This window comes from Nipponia nippon, unplaced genomic scaffold (assembly GCF_047370975.1).
Source record: "Nipponia nippon isolate SJK-2023a ecotype South Korea unplaced genomic scaffold, ASM4737097v1 scaffold_8, whole genome shotgun sequence".
Lineage (NCBI taxonomy): Eukaryota > Metazoa > Chordata > Aves > Pelecaniformes > Threskiornithidae > Nipponia > Nipponia nippon.
The window spans coordinates 37,211,286-37,229,589 of NW_028262402.1; the positions used below are offsets into that span (position 1 = coordinate 37,211,286).

At 39.9% G+C, this 18,304-nt stretch overlaps 1 protein-coding gene across 1 annotated transcript in view; it reads left to right on the top strand.

The window, feature by feature from the left end:
* The window catches only part of TMC1 (transmembrane channel like 1), a 70,422-nt gene that overhangs the window by 1,576 nt on the left and 50,542 nt on the right, over positions 1-18,304 (top strand). The window contains 3 exon segments of the mRNA XM_009474376.2: positions 6,862-6,927; positions 7,055-7,427; positions 13,472-13,612. Of these exon segments, the coding sequence (XP_009472651.2) occupies positions 6,862-6,927; positions 7,055-7,427; positions 13,472-13,612 (580 nt within the window).

Here is an 18,304-nt window from a genome sequence, read left to right on the forward strand (position 1 = left end):
ATCTAGTTGCAGTTTCTTTACAGGAGGTTTTGCTTCATCATTGCTGACTGTCCTGAGGAATTTTCTTGCAAAGAATGGACCACCCCAACAGTTGCAAAAATGCAGTCTAGGGCCATACATTTTTGCTTTTTGATATCTTTAGCTCTAGTGAAGACATGGTTTGGCCAGTCTTCTTGTTTCATAACATCTTCTGCAAAATCTATGATAGTAGGAAATGTATGATTCATTACACTAAGTTCATGAATGTGAATTTATTGTTGTAGGCCTCTCATACAGGAAAAGAACACTTAGGGCACAAATCTTCAGACTGGATGTTTAAAAGAGATCAGATGGAAAGTGCCTATTATCATCTAAAAATAATAAAGAGAACCTGCGGTGAGCTGGTTAGCTGTCGGTATCAACCTTAAAAGAGCTGTCTTCTCACGAGGTAGTAAAAATTACAATGGACTTCGGATCCACTAAGAATGTTACATTTGTAACTTGAAACAGAAACTGTTTTCTCCATATTAACATGTGTTCTTCCCATGTTAACAGTACTATGAATGAATGACAATAAGCTAAGTAAATCACATTTCAGAACCTGGAAGTGTCAGATTGGTATGGTTTACTGCAGTCTCACACTTCCCAGAATGCATTGGACATTTAATATTCTGATCCTAATTCTTGCAGTAAAGGCTGCAAAGAAAATGAAAAATTGCTGATCATCAAGCCAACTGTGTGATGAAAACACAATGCGAATGTGGCTTCTCCTTGTTTTATTACAGTAACCAACGGGTCCTGCAAGCTTGTCAGATCTCTAGCCCTGGGTAGGACAAAGCACTACATGGTTAGGTCTTTGTCTGGCATAGGTAGGGAAATGTGGGTGTATCCACAGAGATAGTGTAAGACACAGTGTCCTGAAAACTTTTATTCATGCTTGCTTGAAGAGGATGATATACTGGGGGGTTCTAACTGAATTATCTTCCTACTGTGCTTTCTGTAGGTTTTATAAAAACAAAATCAGTTTTGGCCTAAAATTCTTGCCCTGAAATTGTGCAATAAACTTATTTATCCCTGAAGGGGAACTTTGCCTATGAGAAGTCCTGACCCACAAACTGACAGACAACACTCAAACCTCGTGGTGTGTAAGTACAGACCAGAAGGAAACTGGAAAGAAGAGTGTAATCAGATGATGTGCCCAATGCCAGCCACAGTGCCAACTTGATCTATGCGAGCTCAGTCTGTTGTTTTAGTAGAACACTTGTAATTTTTCCATACCAGTGGAAAACAAATGAGCAATTTATGGATGTGAATTGAATGGATTCCATTTGTTCCCTGTGGTCCTCATCTGTAATTTTCAAATGTTGACTGGGCTAAAATTAGTTGGGCAAATTCCCTTTAGTGGCAATCTCAGAGAGACAAAGCTTATTGCCCCTCAGGCAACTTCTAGAAACTCTTTGAGTGTAGAATTCTGCACGCTACAGCATATATGTTAGACTAATAAGCCTCCCGAGACACTAGTGGCTTTATGACATTGTAGTATAAATATTCTGCCTACTTTAGTATTTACAACTTTGCCAATTCAGGTGCAGAAAAAAAAGCATTACATTTGCTAGTGTGAGTGTAACTGAATAGGAATTATTACTTTATTTCATAAATTCATAGCTATTGCTCGACAGGATATTTTTGGGGGTTGTGATTTTTATTTTAGTCTACTGGAAGAAACAATTGCAACACTAACTAGGAAGAATATAGAAGAAAAATCAAGCATGGTCTCAAATCCTAAGTGTTCCGGTTGTTCTATAAATGCAATTTTTATTTGTAATTTCTGTGTTTCAAGCCCTCTTCTCCTGTGCCCAAGGTGGGCCAAGCCGTTTTTCTCATTGTTTGGAAATACACTAAGAGGATGGGGTCTATAGTATTAAGGTCTCAAATCTTAGATGTTGAAGTCTGCACCAATTCACTCTTGCCATAAACTTTCTGTGAGATCTTGGTATACCATTTCTGGTGTGTTTCACAGCTGTTACTTCTAGTGACATTTATCCTCACAGAAGTGTTGTGAGACACTCTCATATTTACATGATCAGAAAGAATAGTGTGGAAACATATGTAAATACCTAGAATTGAATATTATACAACTCTTCCTGTTCTTTTTGACTAATACTTCACATGCATTTGTAGTCTTACGTGATCTCACATTGCTGATATTTCTACATGTTGGGCACCCAGTTTATTAGCTATCTAGGCTGACGTCTTTCTGGCACTGAAAAAAGTCCAACATGGGCCAGTCCAGAGGAAGACACAATAGTTGCTTGCAAGGCTCTATCTGCATATGATCCATTTCATTCGTTTGATGATTAATTAATATAGTAGAAATATATTTTATAACATATACAAAAACTCTGATAGCAGTTTTTGAATTTCAGACTACTTTTCAGATCACTGATTTTTTTTTTTTTATGGCACCAGCATGCAGAACTGCTTAGCAGCAGTCAGTTTTACATAGTAGCAATCTGAACAGTAATATTGCAACAGTGGGCCATATTTTAGGGAGTAGTTCTGAGAATCATTATCCCTCGCACAGTGAAAAATCAATGAAACTTTGTCAGTATAAAATAAGTTTAAAAAAAACCCCAAACATGAAATCTGAGTAGTACCCCCTGATAAGTGGTGTACAAACAACTTGGGAAAATAAGGTACAACAGCCCACACAATCTGCTAAATAGCCACCTCATATAGCAAAAATTCCTATGGTTGTATACCTATTTTTCTGTCCTTAATTTCCTCACCAGCCAACATGTCAACATTTTGAGCTCTTTCCTGAGCTGTCTGATGTTCTGTCTTCACTGCAGTCTCTGACTTGCAGGTTAGCCTGAGCTCATATTCAGGACACCCTCCTGTAGTCTTGTGGGCTCATTTATGGCTATAGTCTAAAATATAAGTAAGACTTCAAGTAAAATGATAGCCTACTCAGATTACACTTTCTCTGCCCTTAGTCTAGAAAGATGAGAAAGTTTCCCTTAAACTACTGTGGAAAAAAAAATTCAGAAAGTGATTGCATTTCCTAGAGCATGAGGAGTTATGTAATATAGCTGCCAATATACCTAATGATATGTGTATCCTTAGGGCAGGATGATGTATCCTGGAAGACGTCACAGCTGAGCAATAATTTGCTTTTGGTAACATAAACTCAAGTTAGCTGACTCAAAGCCTAATAAACTGATATTAGCCCTATGAATACTAATACTGTGAAGAAATGAGATCCTATCAATCCTTTTCTGTAACAATGAGTAATTCTAGACGGTGCTTTAGTGAGACTTAGTTTTTAGTGGAGGATTCACTAAACTTTTGATAAGTGGGATTAGATGAAGATCTGTTTAAAAAAGCAGAAGACAAGTATATAGACCTAAAAGGATCACACATAGTGATGATTTTGTTCCTGCATCAAAGATTATGCATTTCTATTTTAACAAACCAGAGTATCAAAAATGCTCTTCAGTTTTCCTATAGGATGATAATACAGTGCCTGAGGAATGCACTCTACTGTTTCTCTATATTGTGGTTTATAGAACAACATTTAAATTTAGTGCTAAACTGCATTTAGATTTAGTGTCACGATAAAATGTAATTTGTGTATCATTGAAGTGCTTCTCCAATAATTCAGTAAGACAGGTTTTGCCACAAGCAGCTAAAGTGCTGAGTTATGAGCTGCCTAGCTTCTTGCTTTCTTCTTTAAAAAGTATTACAGAGTTAATGACCTGAAACAGCTTTCTAATAATAAAAATAATGTTAAACATTGTAATGATTATTTATCTCTCTTATTGCTCAAATACCCAACCAACTAACAACATTGGTCTTTTAATGACATATGCAAAACCCCCAAACACAAAAAGACAATTATTAATACAGCTTGTCTGAATTACAATTCTCCAGGGATAGCTGTAATGTGGGTGTGGTGTGGGCTGGCTATGTATCTTACATGAATGCATGCATATATGCTGTTCAGGACAGACCTCAGGGGTGGTAAAGGTCCTTCATCCCTCCTTCTCAGTGACTTTGTTCCTCCTAAACAGCACCAACTGCTATCATGGCTGATACAAGTGAATAACTTTTGGTTCTACCCTGAACTTCAGCTTTTATGCTAGTGACATAGCTCATGACATAAAGAAGAGTGCGAGGAAACTGGAGAATCAGAGGGTCCTCTTTGGCTTCCAGCTTCTTTTAAAAATAAATTCTTGTACAATGCTTTCATACCCCAAGACCTTGGAGAGATCTGTTATTCTCACCAGAATGAGAAGGACAAACCCCCAACATTCATCATATTAACACGTTTCATCTCGTTATGAGCATGGGGCTGTGGAGGCAGGAATGTTCTGAAGTTCAGTTTGGAGCTGTAATTTTAAATTTTTGCAGAAATAACTTTTGAAGCTGCATTTATGCTCTTTGGGTATGTCTGTAGTACCCACTATTCTTCTAGCTGCATAATTTCATGTAATCACTGCTCATTTTTTCTAGGCTTTATATGCTTCTGTTTGATTTTATGCTTTTTCTTAATTTCTTTAAAAACCTTTTCTATATCTCTCATGTGCTTGACCATTTAGATGAAAAAAGACAAACATGCAGGAGTCACTATTCAGATACTCTCTAGCATTGTTCCCAGTAATTTCTTCAAGCAGCCTGAAATCTATTAATTAGTTTAACACTTTATTTTACCTGAAATGTTGGATTCAGACTAGTGCATTTGTTACCTTTATGCTATTAGAATTAATTAAACCCCAACAGCTACCTTCTGCCCTGCTTAAGCCTCTGTGTTGCATAGTCCATTGTCACTTTCACTACTATGTCGATATGATGTCAGCTCGAGCACGATACACTTTCACTGCTAATGCATGTTTCAGTATATGTGATAAACCTGTTTGCTTGTTGTGTGCATTCATCAGAATCTGCAGTGAGGCCAATCTTGTACCATTAAAGTGCTTCCCTGGGAATTTCTGTTTGGCTGGAGGAGATCAGCAAAAGCATTAGCTGCAATAAAAGACTGTGCCCTATTGTTGCATGCAAAGTGTCTCTTTAGAAGTGTCTGTCTTCATCTTTGCAAGCTTTTAATAGCAATGTAATGATCTTTGTCAAATGGAGATCCTGTTACTGTCAGCAGCAGAAGGCATATGTCCGAACAGAACAAAGGAGCGCTTATTTTCACATTCCACTGATAACATTTTGCATAGTCTTAAAAAAAATATTGTGCAGATGCTGTGGAAATGATAGAAAATGTAATTACAATGAAATGTTTTGTGGAGGGAACTTAGACTCCCAGCATATGTCCCAGTTTTAAAATTTCTGTCAAATTCTGGATAATAACCCTTTGCCCATCATTGCACACAGTGAAACAAGACCCTGGTAGTGGGTAAAGCTACGAAGTTGTGCCTGATAGTTAGCTACAGCAGTCCCTAGATAAATCAATTTGTGTCTAAATTTTTGATGAATCATTAGTGGCTTAGTAAAATTTATAAAAGGAACTAGGGAACTAGGGCATGGGTGAAAAAAGACAGAATATAAAGAAAAGAATATAAAGAAGAATATAAAGAATATAAAGAAAAATTCAAAAGTATTACAGATGAGTGAAGAAGAAAGATAACTGTAGTTTCTCCTTGCCTGAAAAATGCAACTATGACATGATCATGACATGTCACCTGTCCTGTCTGTACAGAAGGAAAATTAGACAACATACATCTGGAACATACATGGTATATAGGAGTGGAATGACAGCTGCCTATTTCTATTCATAATAATATTTCTTAGTTTTCTCATTAATCTCCTACTACCACATATTTCTATAATTTCACTGATGTGTCTTAAAGATACCTCAAAAGAGCCTATTAACTCCTGGCTTCTCAGCTATTAGTTGGATTGCTTCTGAAGAAACATTGCTGGTGAATACCACTAGCAGTTTCAGGAGTGACCCATTAAATAATATGTTCATACCAATATTTGCAGAGAGCGTATTAATTAAATATTATGATGGATATAATGTGTATGAAAGAGAGGAGTATTTTTCTTTCTTCTTTACATATGCATGATCCCAGTTTCAGAGTGTACCAGGCAAATGAATTGGATACTTTCCTGGTTATTGATGGGTAGCAGAGACAGCATCTCTTATTGAACTTATTGAGACTAAAAAACTTAAACAAGAGATCCCGCCCAAACCAAAGATGTTTCTGAGCAGAGATACTACTTGCTCCTGTAAATAGTCTCTCTCTGTAGAGTCTCCAATGCTTTTATCATCTCCTGAGTGGTAGAAGAGGACTGTGGTATAGCATATGAGCGAGCTGGGTCAACTTTTGTCACTATGCTTAGAGATTTGGTTGCTGGAACTGAGAGTACATCTCCTCTTTTTTCTGGGATTGCACTCTTCAGCCATGCTACAATTATGAAGCCTCATGCCCTCCAGTCAGTCAAATCAGAAAATGATTATTTTAATTTTCTTTAATCTCAGCCCGTGATTATCTTTCATATGTTTTAGAAAATCTCTGAGAATTGCCTGAGAAGCATTTTCATCTTCCTTGTTCTTTTCCTCAAATTGTAGGATATTGCTATTGTGTTTCTTTTTGAGGGTCCTCCTGTCCTACATATTTCTTCCATGAGAGGGAGTTCTTCATGGCATCACTTTGGGGCTTACTTATTTGAGTGCTGAAGGAAAGCGTAACTACTTTTTCTATCTTCATCTTACTTCTTGAAAACTATTTGTCATGTTCCCAAAAGCTGGGTTTGTGAAATGGTGTAAGAGAGTGCAATGCAGTAATTGCCAAGAATTTCTTAAAACCCGTGAATTCCTAACGAATGATTCACACTTCATATGCACTGGCCTTTGTTTTCACTCCACAGATGGCAGTGATGTTGACAATGAAGATGGCAGTGCAGCTGAGAATGAAGAAAGTGTCAAAGAAACAGGTCAGTAGCGTGGATAACTTTTAGGCCACACTCAGATGTTTTCTGATTATCTGTATGAATGAAGGAGGAGGAAAGTCTCCCTCTAACATACTGCCTTCTCTCATGTGGTTTTTTCCCTCCATGATAGACAAAGGGGGCAAGAGAGCAACACCGAGAACCAGAAGGGGACATGCCAGAGGGAGAGCCAGGTGTAGTGGTGAGGAGGATGAGGATGACGAAGACGGGACAAGGAGAGCTGGGCATCGCAGGCACAGAAACCGTAGAGGACGGGGACGAGCAGCTGGAAATGAGGGCAGTGATTCTGATGGGGACCCTGCAAAAGCCAGGAAGAACCAGGCAAATCAGAAATCCAAGGAAGATGATGAAGACGAGGAAGATGAGAAAGGGGGTAAAAGTGGGAAAGGCAAAAATGAGAAGAAACAGGACCAAAAGCCTGATAAGAAAGGGAAAAAAGAGAAGGCCAACAAGAAGAAAAAAGACAAAAAGAAATCAGGATCTGGGTAATTCATTAAATTATTTTTTATATACATATTTTTAATATAAAATGATGGTTATCTTACATAAAATCTGCTTTCATTTGTAGCTGTGAAATACCAAAAGTCAGTATGACTCCCTTACTCATTACAGCTGATTAGAGCTGGACAGATACTTTTTTTTCCTGCAGTGAGGAAATGCTGGCTGAGTGAAATGGCAACTTTCCACAAAGCCATACCCACTTCGGTGGAATAAAGTCAGGGGTTTGTCGTAGGTTCAGCATGGGACCTCAGGAAATTATCAGCCAGGCCCTTCTGCGACTGCTGATACCCTGAGGATTAGATCAAATCTGGTCAGGCAGAACAGGAATTCAAACCAGGGTCACCCTTATTGTAGTTAAATATCATAAGTCTATGAGCCATTCTCTGGAGAAAGGGAGTCAAAGTGACAGAGGAGGGCTGACAGAGAGAGGTGAGAACAGGTGAAATCTTTCTTGCTTTTTCCTTTCCCCAAAACTAAAATCCTCCAAACCACAAGCTGATAACCCTCCAAAGACCCAAGGTCTAGTTTTATTTCCAGTGCAGAACTAAAATCTTGACACTTCACAAGATTGAGATCTTGTTTTCCAGCCAGGTTTGAGCCAGCTTTTTATAAAAGATCAGTGCCAAAATTTCAAGAACCCAGAACCAAGGACTGAGAAGGGATTTTCCAGTCTGTCTCCCACTCACTTCCTCTGAAATATTACCATTCACTTTTCCAAAGCATTTAATGCAATCTGGGGTCTTTGGAAGACCTCACTGACACGGAGCCCTTCAGAAAATTATTTTGTATTTTCCTGCCATCCTGCATTCTCTTGCTCCCTGTCTCTTCTTGTGCTATTGAAAGCAAACAACCCCTGGGAATGGTGTATAATGGGGCAAATGGAGCTAGGCATGCTTATCTCAGTGGCGAGGGAGAGACGTTCCCCTTCCCCCATTCAGCACTTGCTACAGCTGCTTGTGTTCCCAAAGGCATCACTGGAGAGCACAGCAGGAGTCAAAAGAAAGAAAAAAATACAGTAATACATGCTGTTGCATTAATTTGTCCATGATCCCATTTCAATATACTTCTACTTCATTTCCCTTCACTACAAGAATGTCTAAAATCTTTCTTTGTGCTGGCTCTTCACTGTGGTGACAATTATACCACTCTGTGCAATTTCCTGTACTTGTATAACAACAGTCATGAATGTGTCAATCCATGTTCCTTTGCCTATTATTGTCATCCATTGTAAACATTTATTGAATGTTAATTAAAAAAATACCACTGAAAATATAAAATTGAATGAGAGCACAATGTTTTTCATTGTCTTCCAAAGTTCTTAACATTAAAATACGTATGTTTGGGCTAAATAATTAGAAATTGCTACCTGGATAAAGACTTTGTTCTTGAAGCAATAAGCATAACATCTGAGGAAAAACTGAGGATGCACTGGAAGATACCTCAAGAATATTATATTTTTAGACTTTTAGGAGACCGGCTGACAAGATTGCAGAGTAATATATATACGAATATTTTAAAAGAATTTTAAAAGAAAAAAAATGTAAGAACAATGGAAAATAGGCTGGTAATCAGTTCAGCTGTGATTCAGATAAAGGATTTGCAAACCTTCAGGACAGAAGAGAAGGGTGCCGCATAGAAATATAGCCTGTCTAGCAAGTCCATGACAATCTATCACAAGAAATACTACATACTGTTTAAAAGTACATCTTGCTGATGTAGTTTTTTAATTGCCAAGACACTTCAGCATGAAAAAGCATGATAAGAGTAAAATAAGACGTTGAGAAAGAAAAAAAATATGAAAAAACACTGAAACAAAAAGAAAAGAACAATTGAATGTGGTATTATTCCACAGGGAGATAATATTGTATTTGCTGCTGTTATTGTGGATTTTGCTAACCTCTACAAACACTGCCCCTTTTGGCTAGGTCACAGTACAAATCAATACAATCCGGTGCTGTAACCCTCTTCCTCCCCACTATTTTTCACCTAAATCAGGAAACCCTCTTTACGCCCTAATTATTCCACAATAAAGGACATAAAGGAATGCTAGGTAAACTCTGTGTTGAATCTTTTTTTTTTTTAACCTGATTATTTTGATCTCTGCTAATATGTGGTAGTGAGTTTCACAGGGTAATTCCATGGTGAAAGGAGTTATTTTTGCGTAAGTTTTAAATCTGCTCTTAGATGCTATTTGTTGTTGATGTCGTTGATTCTTACCTGTTAATGAGGGTGTGAGGAGGCCCTGCTCTACACTGTTCATAATCATCATCCCAAAAATATTCATGATAAATTGCTCCTTATAGTCTCACTGTGAAGATCTGTGATATTTCTAGGTTGAAAAGCTATTTTATTATTTACTGGCTTGTCTGATTGCGACTGATTGGTCTTGGATAGAAACCATATGCAGTCACTTGAGCTACAAATCCTCTGAAAAGGAATCTTATATTCTGCCTAGCCTGTGCAATTTCTGTTTTTACTGTATAGGTCTATATGTGAGCAAAGCAACTGATTTTCAGTGGGATTACTGAAGAGTATAAAGCTTATGAAAAAGTCCAGAGGTACATGGAAGATTAAGGCAGTATAGTCACTGCATCTTTTTGCTAGCAGGAAGACTGCTGAAGAGCATTAAGTGCTGGGGGATGTTACGGGGATTATCAATAAACAATAGAATTTTCACAAAAAATAGAAAGGAATGTAGTCAAATTTATTCACTCATCATTCTTGACTCTTAAAGAGCTATCAATCTTTTCCCTACAAGGGAAACAAGGAAAACAACCAAGCTCCAAGAAAACATTTTCATCTTAATTTTTACCTCTATAAAATGGCTTTTACAAAAATAATGAGAAAAGTAGATTACATACATAAAGAGGAGATGAAACAAAAACCAAAACACAGAGGCACAATATGGGCATAAAACCAAACCACAGATTAATAGTATGAGCAAGTTCATTATGTGTGTGATTTAAGGAAGTGCCATTGATTTCAAGAGCTCTCCTGACTTAGGAAAAGATGCATTGTGTGCATTGAAACTGAGCCAAAGAAGATGGAGGCTTGATGTGAAATTAATTACTGATGCTTTATGCTGTGTGTTAGCCTGAAGGTCACAGTGAAACCTTCTGGCCTTCAAATGTATGAATCAAAACCTTTCATGAAAGGCTACCACTTTTGGTTGCAGAAGACAGAATTCTGATTTCCTGGTTTGAATCTCATAGTGTTCAACTCCTTGAGCTAAAGGACAAATTTTCTGGAACTGCATAAATCTGACTGTGTAGTGTAAACACTCTTGAAAGTACTGATTTCTTAAAGATGTTTAAGAAATTTGGAATTTTTATTATTTTCTGGTTCCAAAGGGAAGTGAAAAATGAAAGATGAGATGTGTTTGCAAAGACAAAGCAGTAGTGGGCAATGGGCACAAAAGCTAGTATTATCCCTGCTTTACCTCTTGTGTTCTGCTTAGCTTCCTTTCCTCAGTAAGCTCACTGCATTAGCACCTACCACTCATATTTCCCACCACTCACACTGCAGTCTCGTAAAATTGCAAATTTCAATTTTGCATAATCCAGCAATCTTCTGTCAAAGGAAATCCTCAATATTAGGCATGTTGCTGTCTGCTTCATAAAATGCAAAACAGCTGATTGTAAAAAATAAAAATTTAAAGCTCTCTCAAAACCAGACTCCTTTAATCCTTCTGTTCTTCTTAAAGACATGACTCTTTTCCATTATAATGCCTCAAAATTGTATGCACAAATCTTTTTATTGACCTTCATCCATTTGGCTTAACTTTTCATATAGTTCTTCACTTGCTCATCACAATACCAGAACACATCTCGTGTTCAGTAGCAGTTTTTTTTTCTGTAGATTTATATTTTCTGTGACACTGTGTTTTATCACATGAAGTCTGAAAGTTTATGGCTGATGGGTTCAACTTTCTAATGTGACAGTCTTTTCAATAAATAGCATTTAAGTCTTTAATAGTAGGCTATGTGATAACTATGAAAGCCTCTTTCTTTCCTTTGCTAACTTACTCCTGTGTGTCTGAAATTTTTAAACTGATCCCCTTTAGCTTTTGCTATATTGATGTGTATTTCCTGAAAACTAAAGGTAGATGGCCAATGAGAAATTTGTATTTTGCTGTACTGCAAAAAGAATTTTGCGTTAATTGCATTTGATTGTTTTGAAACTTTTCATAAATATTCTTGCTGGTAAACCCTTTTGTTCTTTATGTCACACAAACAAACCCTTTGATCTTTATGTCACACAAATCTTTCTACAGCTGTCTTATCTGTTTTGGTAGAAGAAAAAGTTCATAATTCTTTAGTTATCCAGAGGATAGAAACTATACAATTAGGTGACTTAGGTAATGAACCATTAAGTTCTGACATCACATTTTGAATATCAAACTCGCAGAAAGGTAAATTATAAGCAAAACAGTCTGAAAACTGCTTGCTTGATAAAGTCTGAATGAACTGTTCCCCAAACAAACTAGAAAATTATTTTAACACCCCCCCCCCCCGCGCAGTACATTTTCAAACATTCAAAACAGAAAAAAGAAAAGACAAAAGAAAATACAACAAGAAACACAGAAACACATCAAACTTCTTTTACTAAGGTCTCACTTAGTGGTAGTCATCACTGTCAGGTTTTTAGGGCAGGAAGTTGGAGCCTAATGATTTTCTTTTTATCATTTTCCTGTTTGGTGGCATAAGAAGAGACACCTCTTGCTAAGGATTTGCTATATGCCATTATATGAGCTGTAAGATTGCTCACAGAAAAGAATATATATGCAGGTGTCGTGGTTTAACCCCAGCCAGCAACTAAGCACCACGCAGCCGCTCGCTCACTCCCCACCAGTGGGATGAGGGAGAGAATCGGAAGGCTAAAAGGGAAAAAACTCGTGGGTTGAGATAAGAACAGTTTAATAATTGAAATAAAATAAATTAGAACAGTTAAATAGGCAAAGCAAAAAAACCGTGCACGCAAACAAAGCAAAACAAGGAATTTATTCACTACTTCCCATGGGCAGGCAGGTGTTCAGCCATCCCCAGGAAAGCAGGGCTCCATCACGCGTAACGGTTACTTGGGAAGACAAACGCCATCATACCCAATGTCCCCCCCTTCCTTCTTCTTCCCCCAGCTTATATACTGAGCATGACGTCATATGGTATGGAATAGTCCTTGACCAGTGTGAGCGCCACTTAGCACCTATTTAGCAACAGCTTAGCGCTACTTAGCAAGAACCAAAGCATCAGTGTATCATCGACATTGTTCTCATCCTAAACCCAAAACACAGCCCCATACCGGCTACCAAGACGAAAGTTAACTCTATCCCAGCTGAAACCAGGACAGCAGGTTTTAGGAGAGTGGACATTGCCTTAATCAGCAATGCTTTCCAAAGATACTACAAACCAGTGTGTGAATAAGAAGTTCAGCTTATAAACACAACACATCGAGATGCCATTACTATTGCATCTGCTTACTCTGAGTAGTGGGACACATCACAGCCCTGCTGCAATGTGGCTTTGAATCTTTCCTATCTCTGAAATGTTACTGCCTTGATCAGTGGATGGGCTGTCTGGTGTTTAAACTTGTCTTTGCTGTAGCTGTGGTGTCTCTTCTCTGTCCTGTGGCACACTGAAGTGGGGTGAACAAGTTCATTTTTATGGCTGCAGTTATAGTGTCCTTACTTGCCCATTGTGAGTTTGGGTTGGACTCTTAGGAGGCTGGTTACTCCTGCAGGAACAATCAGTGGCTGTCAGACGCTTCCCCAAGAGTGCTGCCCACTCTCCATGGGATGCTCTGGGGGTAGTGCTGGTTCAGCTGCAGCTCTGCACTTTGTGTGCAGGCTTTGCCTTTCATACTAAAATTAATAACAAGTCTAAGTGAGCTGTGTCCTCCCTTCTGTGCAACATTGAAGGCATTTATCTAGGTCTCAAGGTTAACAAGAATTAACACCAAGTATGTCCTTCAGTGAAAACTTCTGTTTTTTCTGAGTTTTGGTGATGGTTTTTGTTCCCACTTTTGTTTGAAGCTCTGATTCTGACTCTGAGGAGGAGCCAATTACAGAGGAGGAACTGGCCAAGCTGAAAGAAGAGGTAGAAGAAAAAAAGAAACTAATTGCCACGCTGCGAAACAAGCCATGGAAGATGAAAAAGAAGTTGTCTGTCCTGAAGTATGGTTTGATTTCCATAGTGAATATATGCCATCCTGTTTTGCACTTTGCACTTTGCACTGTTTTTCTGAACTTTCACTTTATTTCTAGACCTATGGATACAATTAACTTCAAATGATCTCTCTTTCACAGGATGTGCTTTCACAGGAAGTGGAGGTAAATGGCATTGCAGATCAGTGCTTTCTTGTCTCTGTAGAACTGAAATCAAATATGAAAAACTCAAATCTTTTTCTTTTTTAAGTTTCCATTACACCCCCCTGCAAAATCTTTAATTTTCTTCAGTTAGGTTAATGTTGGTAAATTCTTCCATTGGTAAGTTTAATATCTCATTTAAGAAAAATTATGCAATTTCAGGAATACCTCAAGATTACTGGGGTGGGAAGAGAGGATTTAACTTTCTATTCTAACTTTTTGGAAAGAAACTCAGATTTTTTTTTTAACTTATGAAAAAGCAAACTGATTGGAAACTGAGCTCATGTTTTCATGCATTTTCATGCATATTTTGCAATAATTAAATACAAAGCAAGTGATACACGATACAATTGCTCACCACCCACCGACTGATGCCCAGCCTGTCCCCGAGCAGCGATTGCTGCCCACTGGCCAGCTCCCCCAGTTTATATACTGAGCATGACGCCATATGGTATGGAATAGCCCTTTGGCCAGTCTGGGTCACCTGTCCTGGCTGTGCCCCCTCCCAACTTCTTGTGCACCTGGCAGAGCATGGGAAGCTGAAAATTCCCTGACTAGTGTAAGCACTACTTAGCAACAACTAAAACATCACTGTGTTATCAAGATTATTCTCATCCTAAATCCAAAACACAGCACTATACCAGCTAGTAGGAAGAAAGTTAACTCTATCCCAGCTGAAACCAGGACAAGATGTAAAGTGGAAACATTTGAAGGTTAGAGAAATTTCAGAAAAAAGTAGATAAGCATATTCGATAATCAGATAGCAATTACTTTATTTTGCATAGTCTATAATTGAAGGATCCCCAGGCATATAAAGTTAAAATTCATTGTATTCTCGCTATGAACAGAGCTTCTATTTTTATAGCCATTCTTCTACCCCAGCATTCCTAGCAATTCCTAGTTCCTAGGAAACTTTCTAGCCTGGTACAGCCCTCAGACTATTACCCATTATTGCTCTTTCTTGTGGATGGCATTGAAGTTGCAACACGTAGTCCAAGGGTGATCAAAAGAGACTTCTGGGCTTTGGGATGGTTGGTAAGGGAAGCTGGAACAGAGGGAATTTTTTCCTCTGGCCTTCCCGTTGCAGGCAGCGATACTGGAAGAAACAGATGGATCCAGTGTATTAATACATGGCTCCATGGCTGGTGTCACGGACAGAATTTTGGATTTTTCGGTAAAGGGATAGTCTACATGGCACAAGGCCTGCTGGTATTGGATGGGATTCTTTTCTCTCAATGGGAGAAAAGTGTCTTTGCTCATGAGCTAGAGGGACTGACTGACAGAGCTTTAAACTAGACTTGAAGGGACAACAGGATACCATCAGGTTCACCCATGACAAGCCATGGGACAAAGCATGAAGGTTTGAGGGAAAGGGTACTAGCGAGGGCCCTCAGCCTGTTGCTCTGTGATGTGCTGGATACACTGTAGCACTCTTGAAGTCTTACAGAGAGAAGCCAGGGGCTCCTGAGTAATAGGAGACAACAAGGAAACACTGGGGAAGTACATAAATGGAATTAATGTGTGTTCCTCTAAAAAGATGACATGGCTGAGAGCCCAGTTGAAGTGCCTCTACGCCAATGCACGCATCACGAGCAACAAACAGGAGGAGTTAGAAGCCACTGTGTTCTTAGAAAGCTATGACCTTAGAAAACTATGACCACCAAGTGCCATTACCGAAACTTGGTGGGATGAATCCCATTACTGGAGTGCTGCTGTTGATGGCTATAGGCTGATCAGAAGGCACAGGTGAGGAAGGAGGGATGGAGGGGTTGCTCTCTACATCAAGAATGGATTGTGAAGAGCTGTCTCTGAAGAATAACCATGAGCAGGTTGAAAGCTTATGGGTAGGAATTAGAGACCAAGGCAACAAAGGGAATGTTGTGGTTGGCGTTTATTACAGGTCATGCAATCAAGGGGAGCCTATTGACAAAACCTTCTTACTCCAGCTGCAGGAGGCATTGCGCTTGCAGGCTCTCGTCCTGCTGGGGGACTTCAACCACCCCGACATCTGCTGGAAAAGTAGCACGGCGAGCTGTAGGCAATCCAGGAGACTGCTGGATTGCATCGAGGACAACTTCTTAGTCCAGATAATAGACAGCCCTACCAGAGGGGGTGCATTACTGGACCTGTTGGTGACCAAGGCAAGTGAGCATATCACAGATGTCAAGATTGGAGGCAGCCTGGGCTGCAGTGGTTATGCACTGGTAGAGTTCGAAGTCCTGACTGATATGGGCCAGGCAAAGAGTAAAGTCAGGACTCCGAATTTTAGGGAAGAAAACTTCCAGCCATTCAAGGAATTAGTCACTGGGATCCTCTGGGAAACTGCCGTCAGGAACAAGGGAGCAGATCTTTAAGGACACTTTCCATAGAGCGCGAGAACTCTTGATCCCTATGGGTGAGAAATCAGCAAAAGGACAGCAAGAGACTGGCATGGATGAGTCAAGACCTGCTGGTCAAACTAAAGAGCAAGAAGGAAATGCACAGGCAGTGGAAGCAGGGATAGGTATCCTGGAAAGAGTATAGGGATGTTACCTGGTTGTGGAGGGATAGAGTCAGGAAGGCCAAGGCACAGCTGGAGCTGAACTTGGCAAAGGACACAAAGAATAATAAGAAGGGCTTCTATAGGTATGTCAGCCAGAAAAGGAAGGTCAAAGAAAGTGTACCCCCTGATGAACACGACTTGCAAATAGGTAATAACAGATGAGAAGGCTGAGGTATTCAACAACTTTTTTACCTCAGCCTTCACTGGCAATCTCTCTTCCCACACCTCTCAAGTGGATGAACCTCAAGGCAGGAACTGGGAGAGCAAAGTCCCTCCCACTGTTAGAGAATATGAGATTCACCCGAGGAACCAGAACATCTATAAGTCTATGGGACCTGACAAGATGCATCCCAGAGTCCTGAAGGAACTGGCTGATGTAGTTGCCAAGCCACTCTCAATGATATTTGAAAAGTCATAGCAGTCAGATGAAGTCCTGAGTGACTGGAAAAAGGGAAACATTGCACCCATTTTTAAAAGGGGTAGGAAGGAGGACCCTTGGAACTACCAACCTGTCAGCCACACCTCTGTGCCTGAGAAGTTCATGGAACAGATCCTCCTAGAAGCTGTACTAAGGCACGTGGAGGACAGGGAGGTAATTTGAGACAGTCAGCATAGCTTTTCTAAGGGCAAGTCTTGCCTGACCAACCTAGTGGCCTTCTATGGTGGAGTGACTACATCAGCGGACAAGGGAAGAGCTATGAATGTGGTCTATCTGGACTTCTGTAAGGCCTTTGTAAGGACCCACAACATCCTTCTCTGTAAATTGGAGAGATATGGATTTGATGGATGGACTATTTGGTTGATAAGGAATTGGCTGGATGGTCACATCCAGAGAGTTAGTGGTCAATGTCCACATGGAGATCAGTGATGGGTGGTGTCCCTCAGGGGTTCATATTGGGATGAGTACTTTTCAATATCTTCATCAGTGACAGAGACAGTGAGATCAAGTGCACCCTCAGCAAATTTGCAGACAACACCAAGCTGAGTGGTGCAGTTGATGCCTGAGGGATGGGATACCATTCAGAGGGACCTAGACAAGCTCGCGAAGTGGGCCCATGTGAACCTCATGAGGTTCAACAAAGCCAAATGCAAGGTCCTGCACCTGAGTCGCGGCAACCCCTAGTATCAATACAGGCTAGGGGATGAAGGGATTGAGAGTAGGCCTGCAGAGAAGGAGTTGGGAGTATTGATGGATGAAAAACTGGACATGAGCTGGCAATGTGTGCTTGCAGCCCAGAAAGCCAACTGCATCCTGGGCTGCATCAAAAGAAGTGGGACAACAGGTCAAGGGAGGTGATTCTGCCCCTCTACTCCATTCTGGTGAGACCCCACGTGGAGTACTGCATCCAGCTCTGGAGTCTTCAGTACAGGAAAGACATGGACCTGTTGGAGCCAGTCCAGAGGAGGGCCACAAAAATGATCAGAGGGATGGAACACTTACTTCTCCTACGAGGAAATGCTGAGAGAGTTGGGGTTGTTTAGCTTGGAGAAGAGAAGGCTCCAGGGAGACCTTATTGCGGCCTTTCAATGCTTAAAGAGGGCCTATAAGAAAGATGGGGACAGACTTTTTAATAGGGCCTTTAGCAATAGGACAAGGGGCAATGGTTTTAAACTAAAAGAGGGTAGATTCAGACTGGATATAAGGAAGAAAATCTTTATGATGAGGGTGGTGAAACACTGGAACAGGTTGCCCAGAGAAGCTGTAGATGCCCCATCCCTGGAAACATTTAAGGTCAGCTTGGATGGGGCTCTGAGCAACCTGATCTAGTTGAAGATGTCCCTGCCAGTTGCAGGGGGGTTGGACTAGATGACCTTTAAAGGTCCCTTCTAACCCAAACCATTCTATGATTATATGATTAACATCAGCTGGTTCTCTCAGTCTGCTTATATGACACCGTAAAAGGATGTGTTTGAGGACAACCAGCAAACATATTTGCAGTGAGGGTAAATGGTGATTA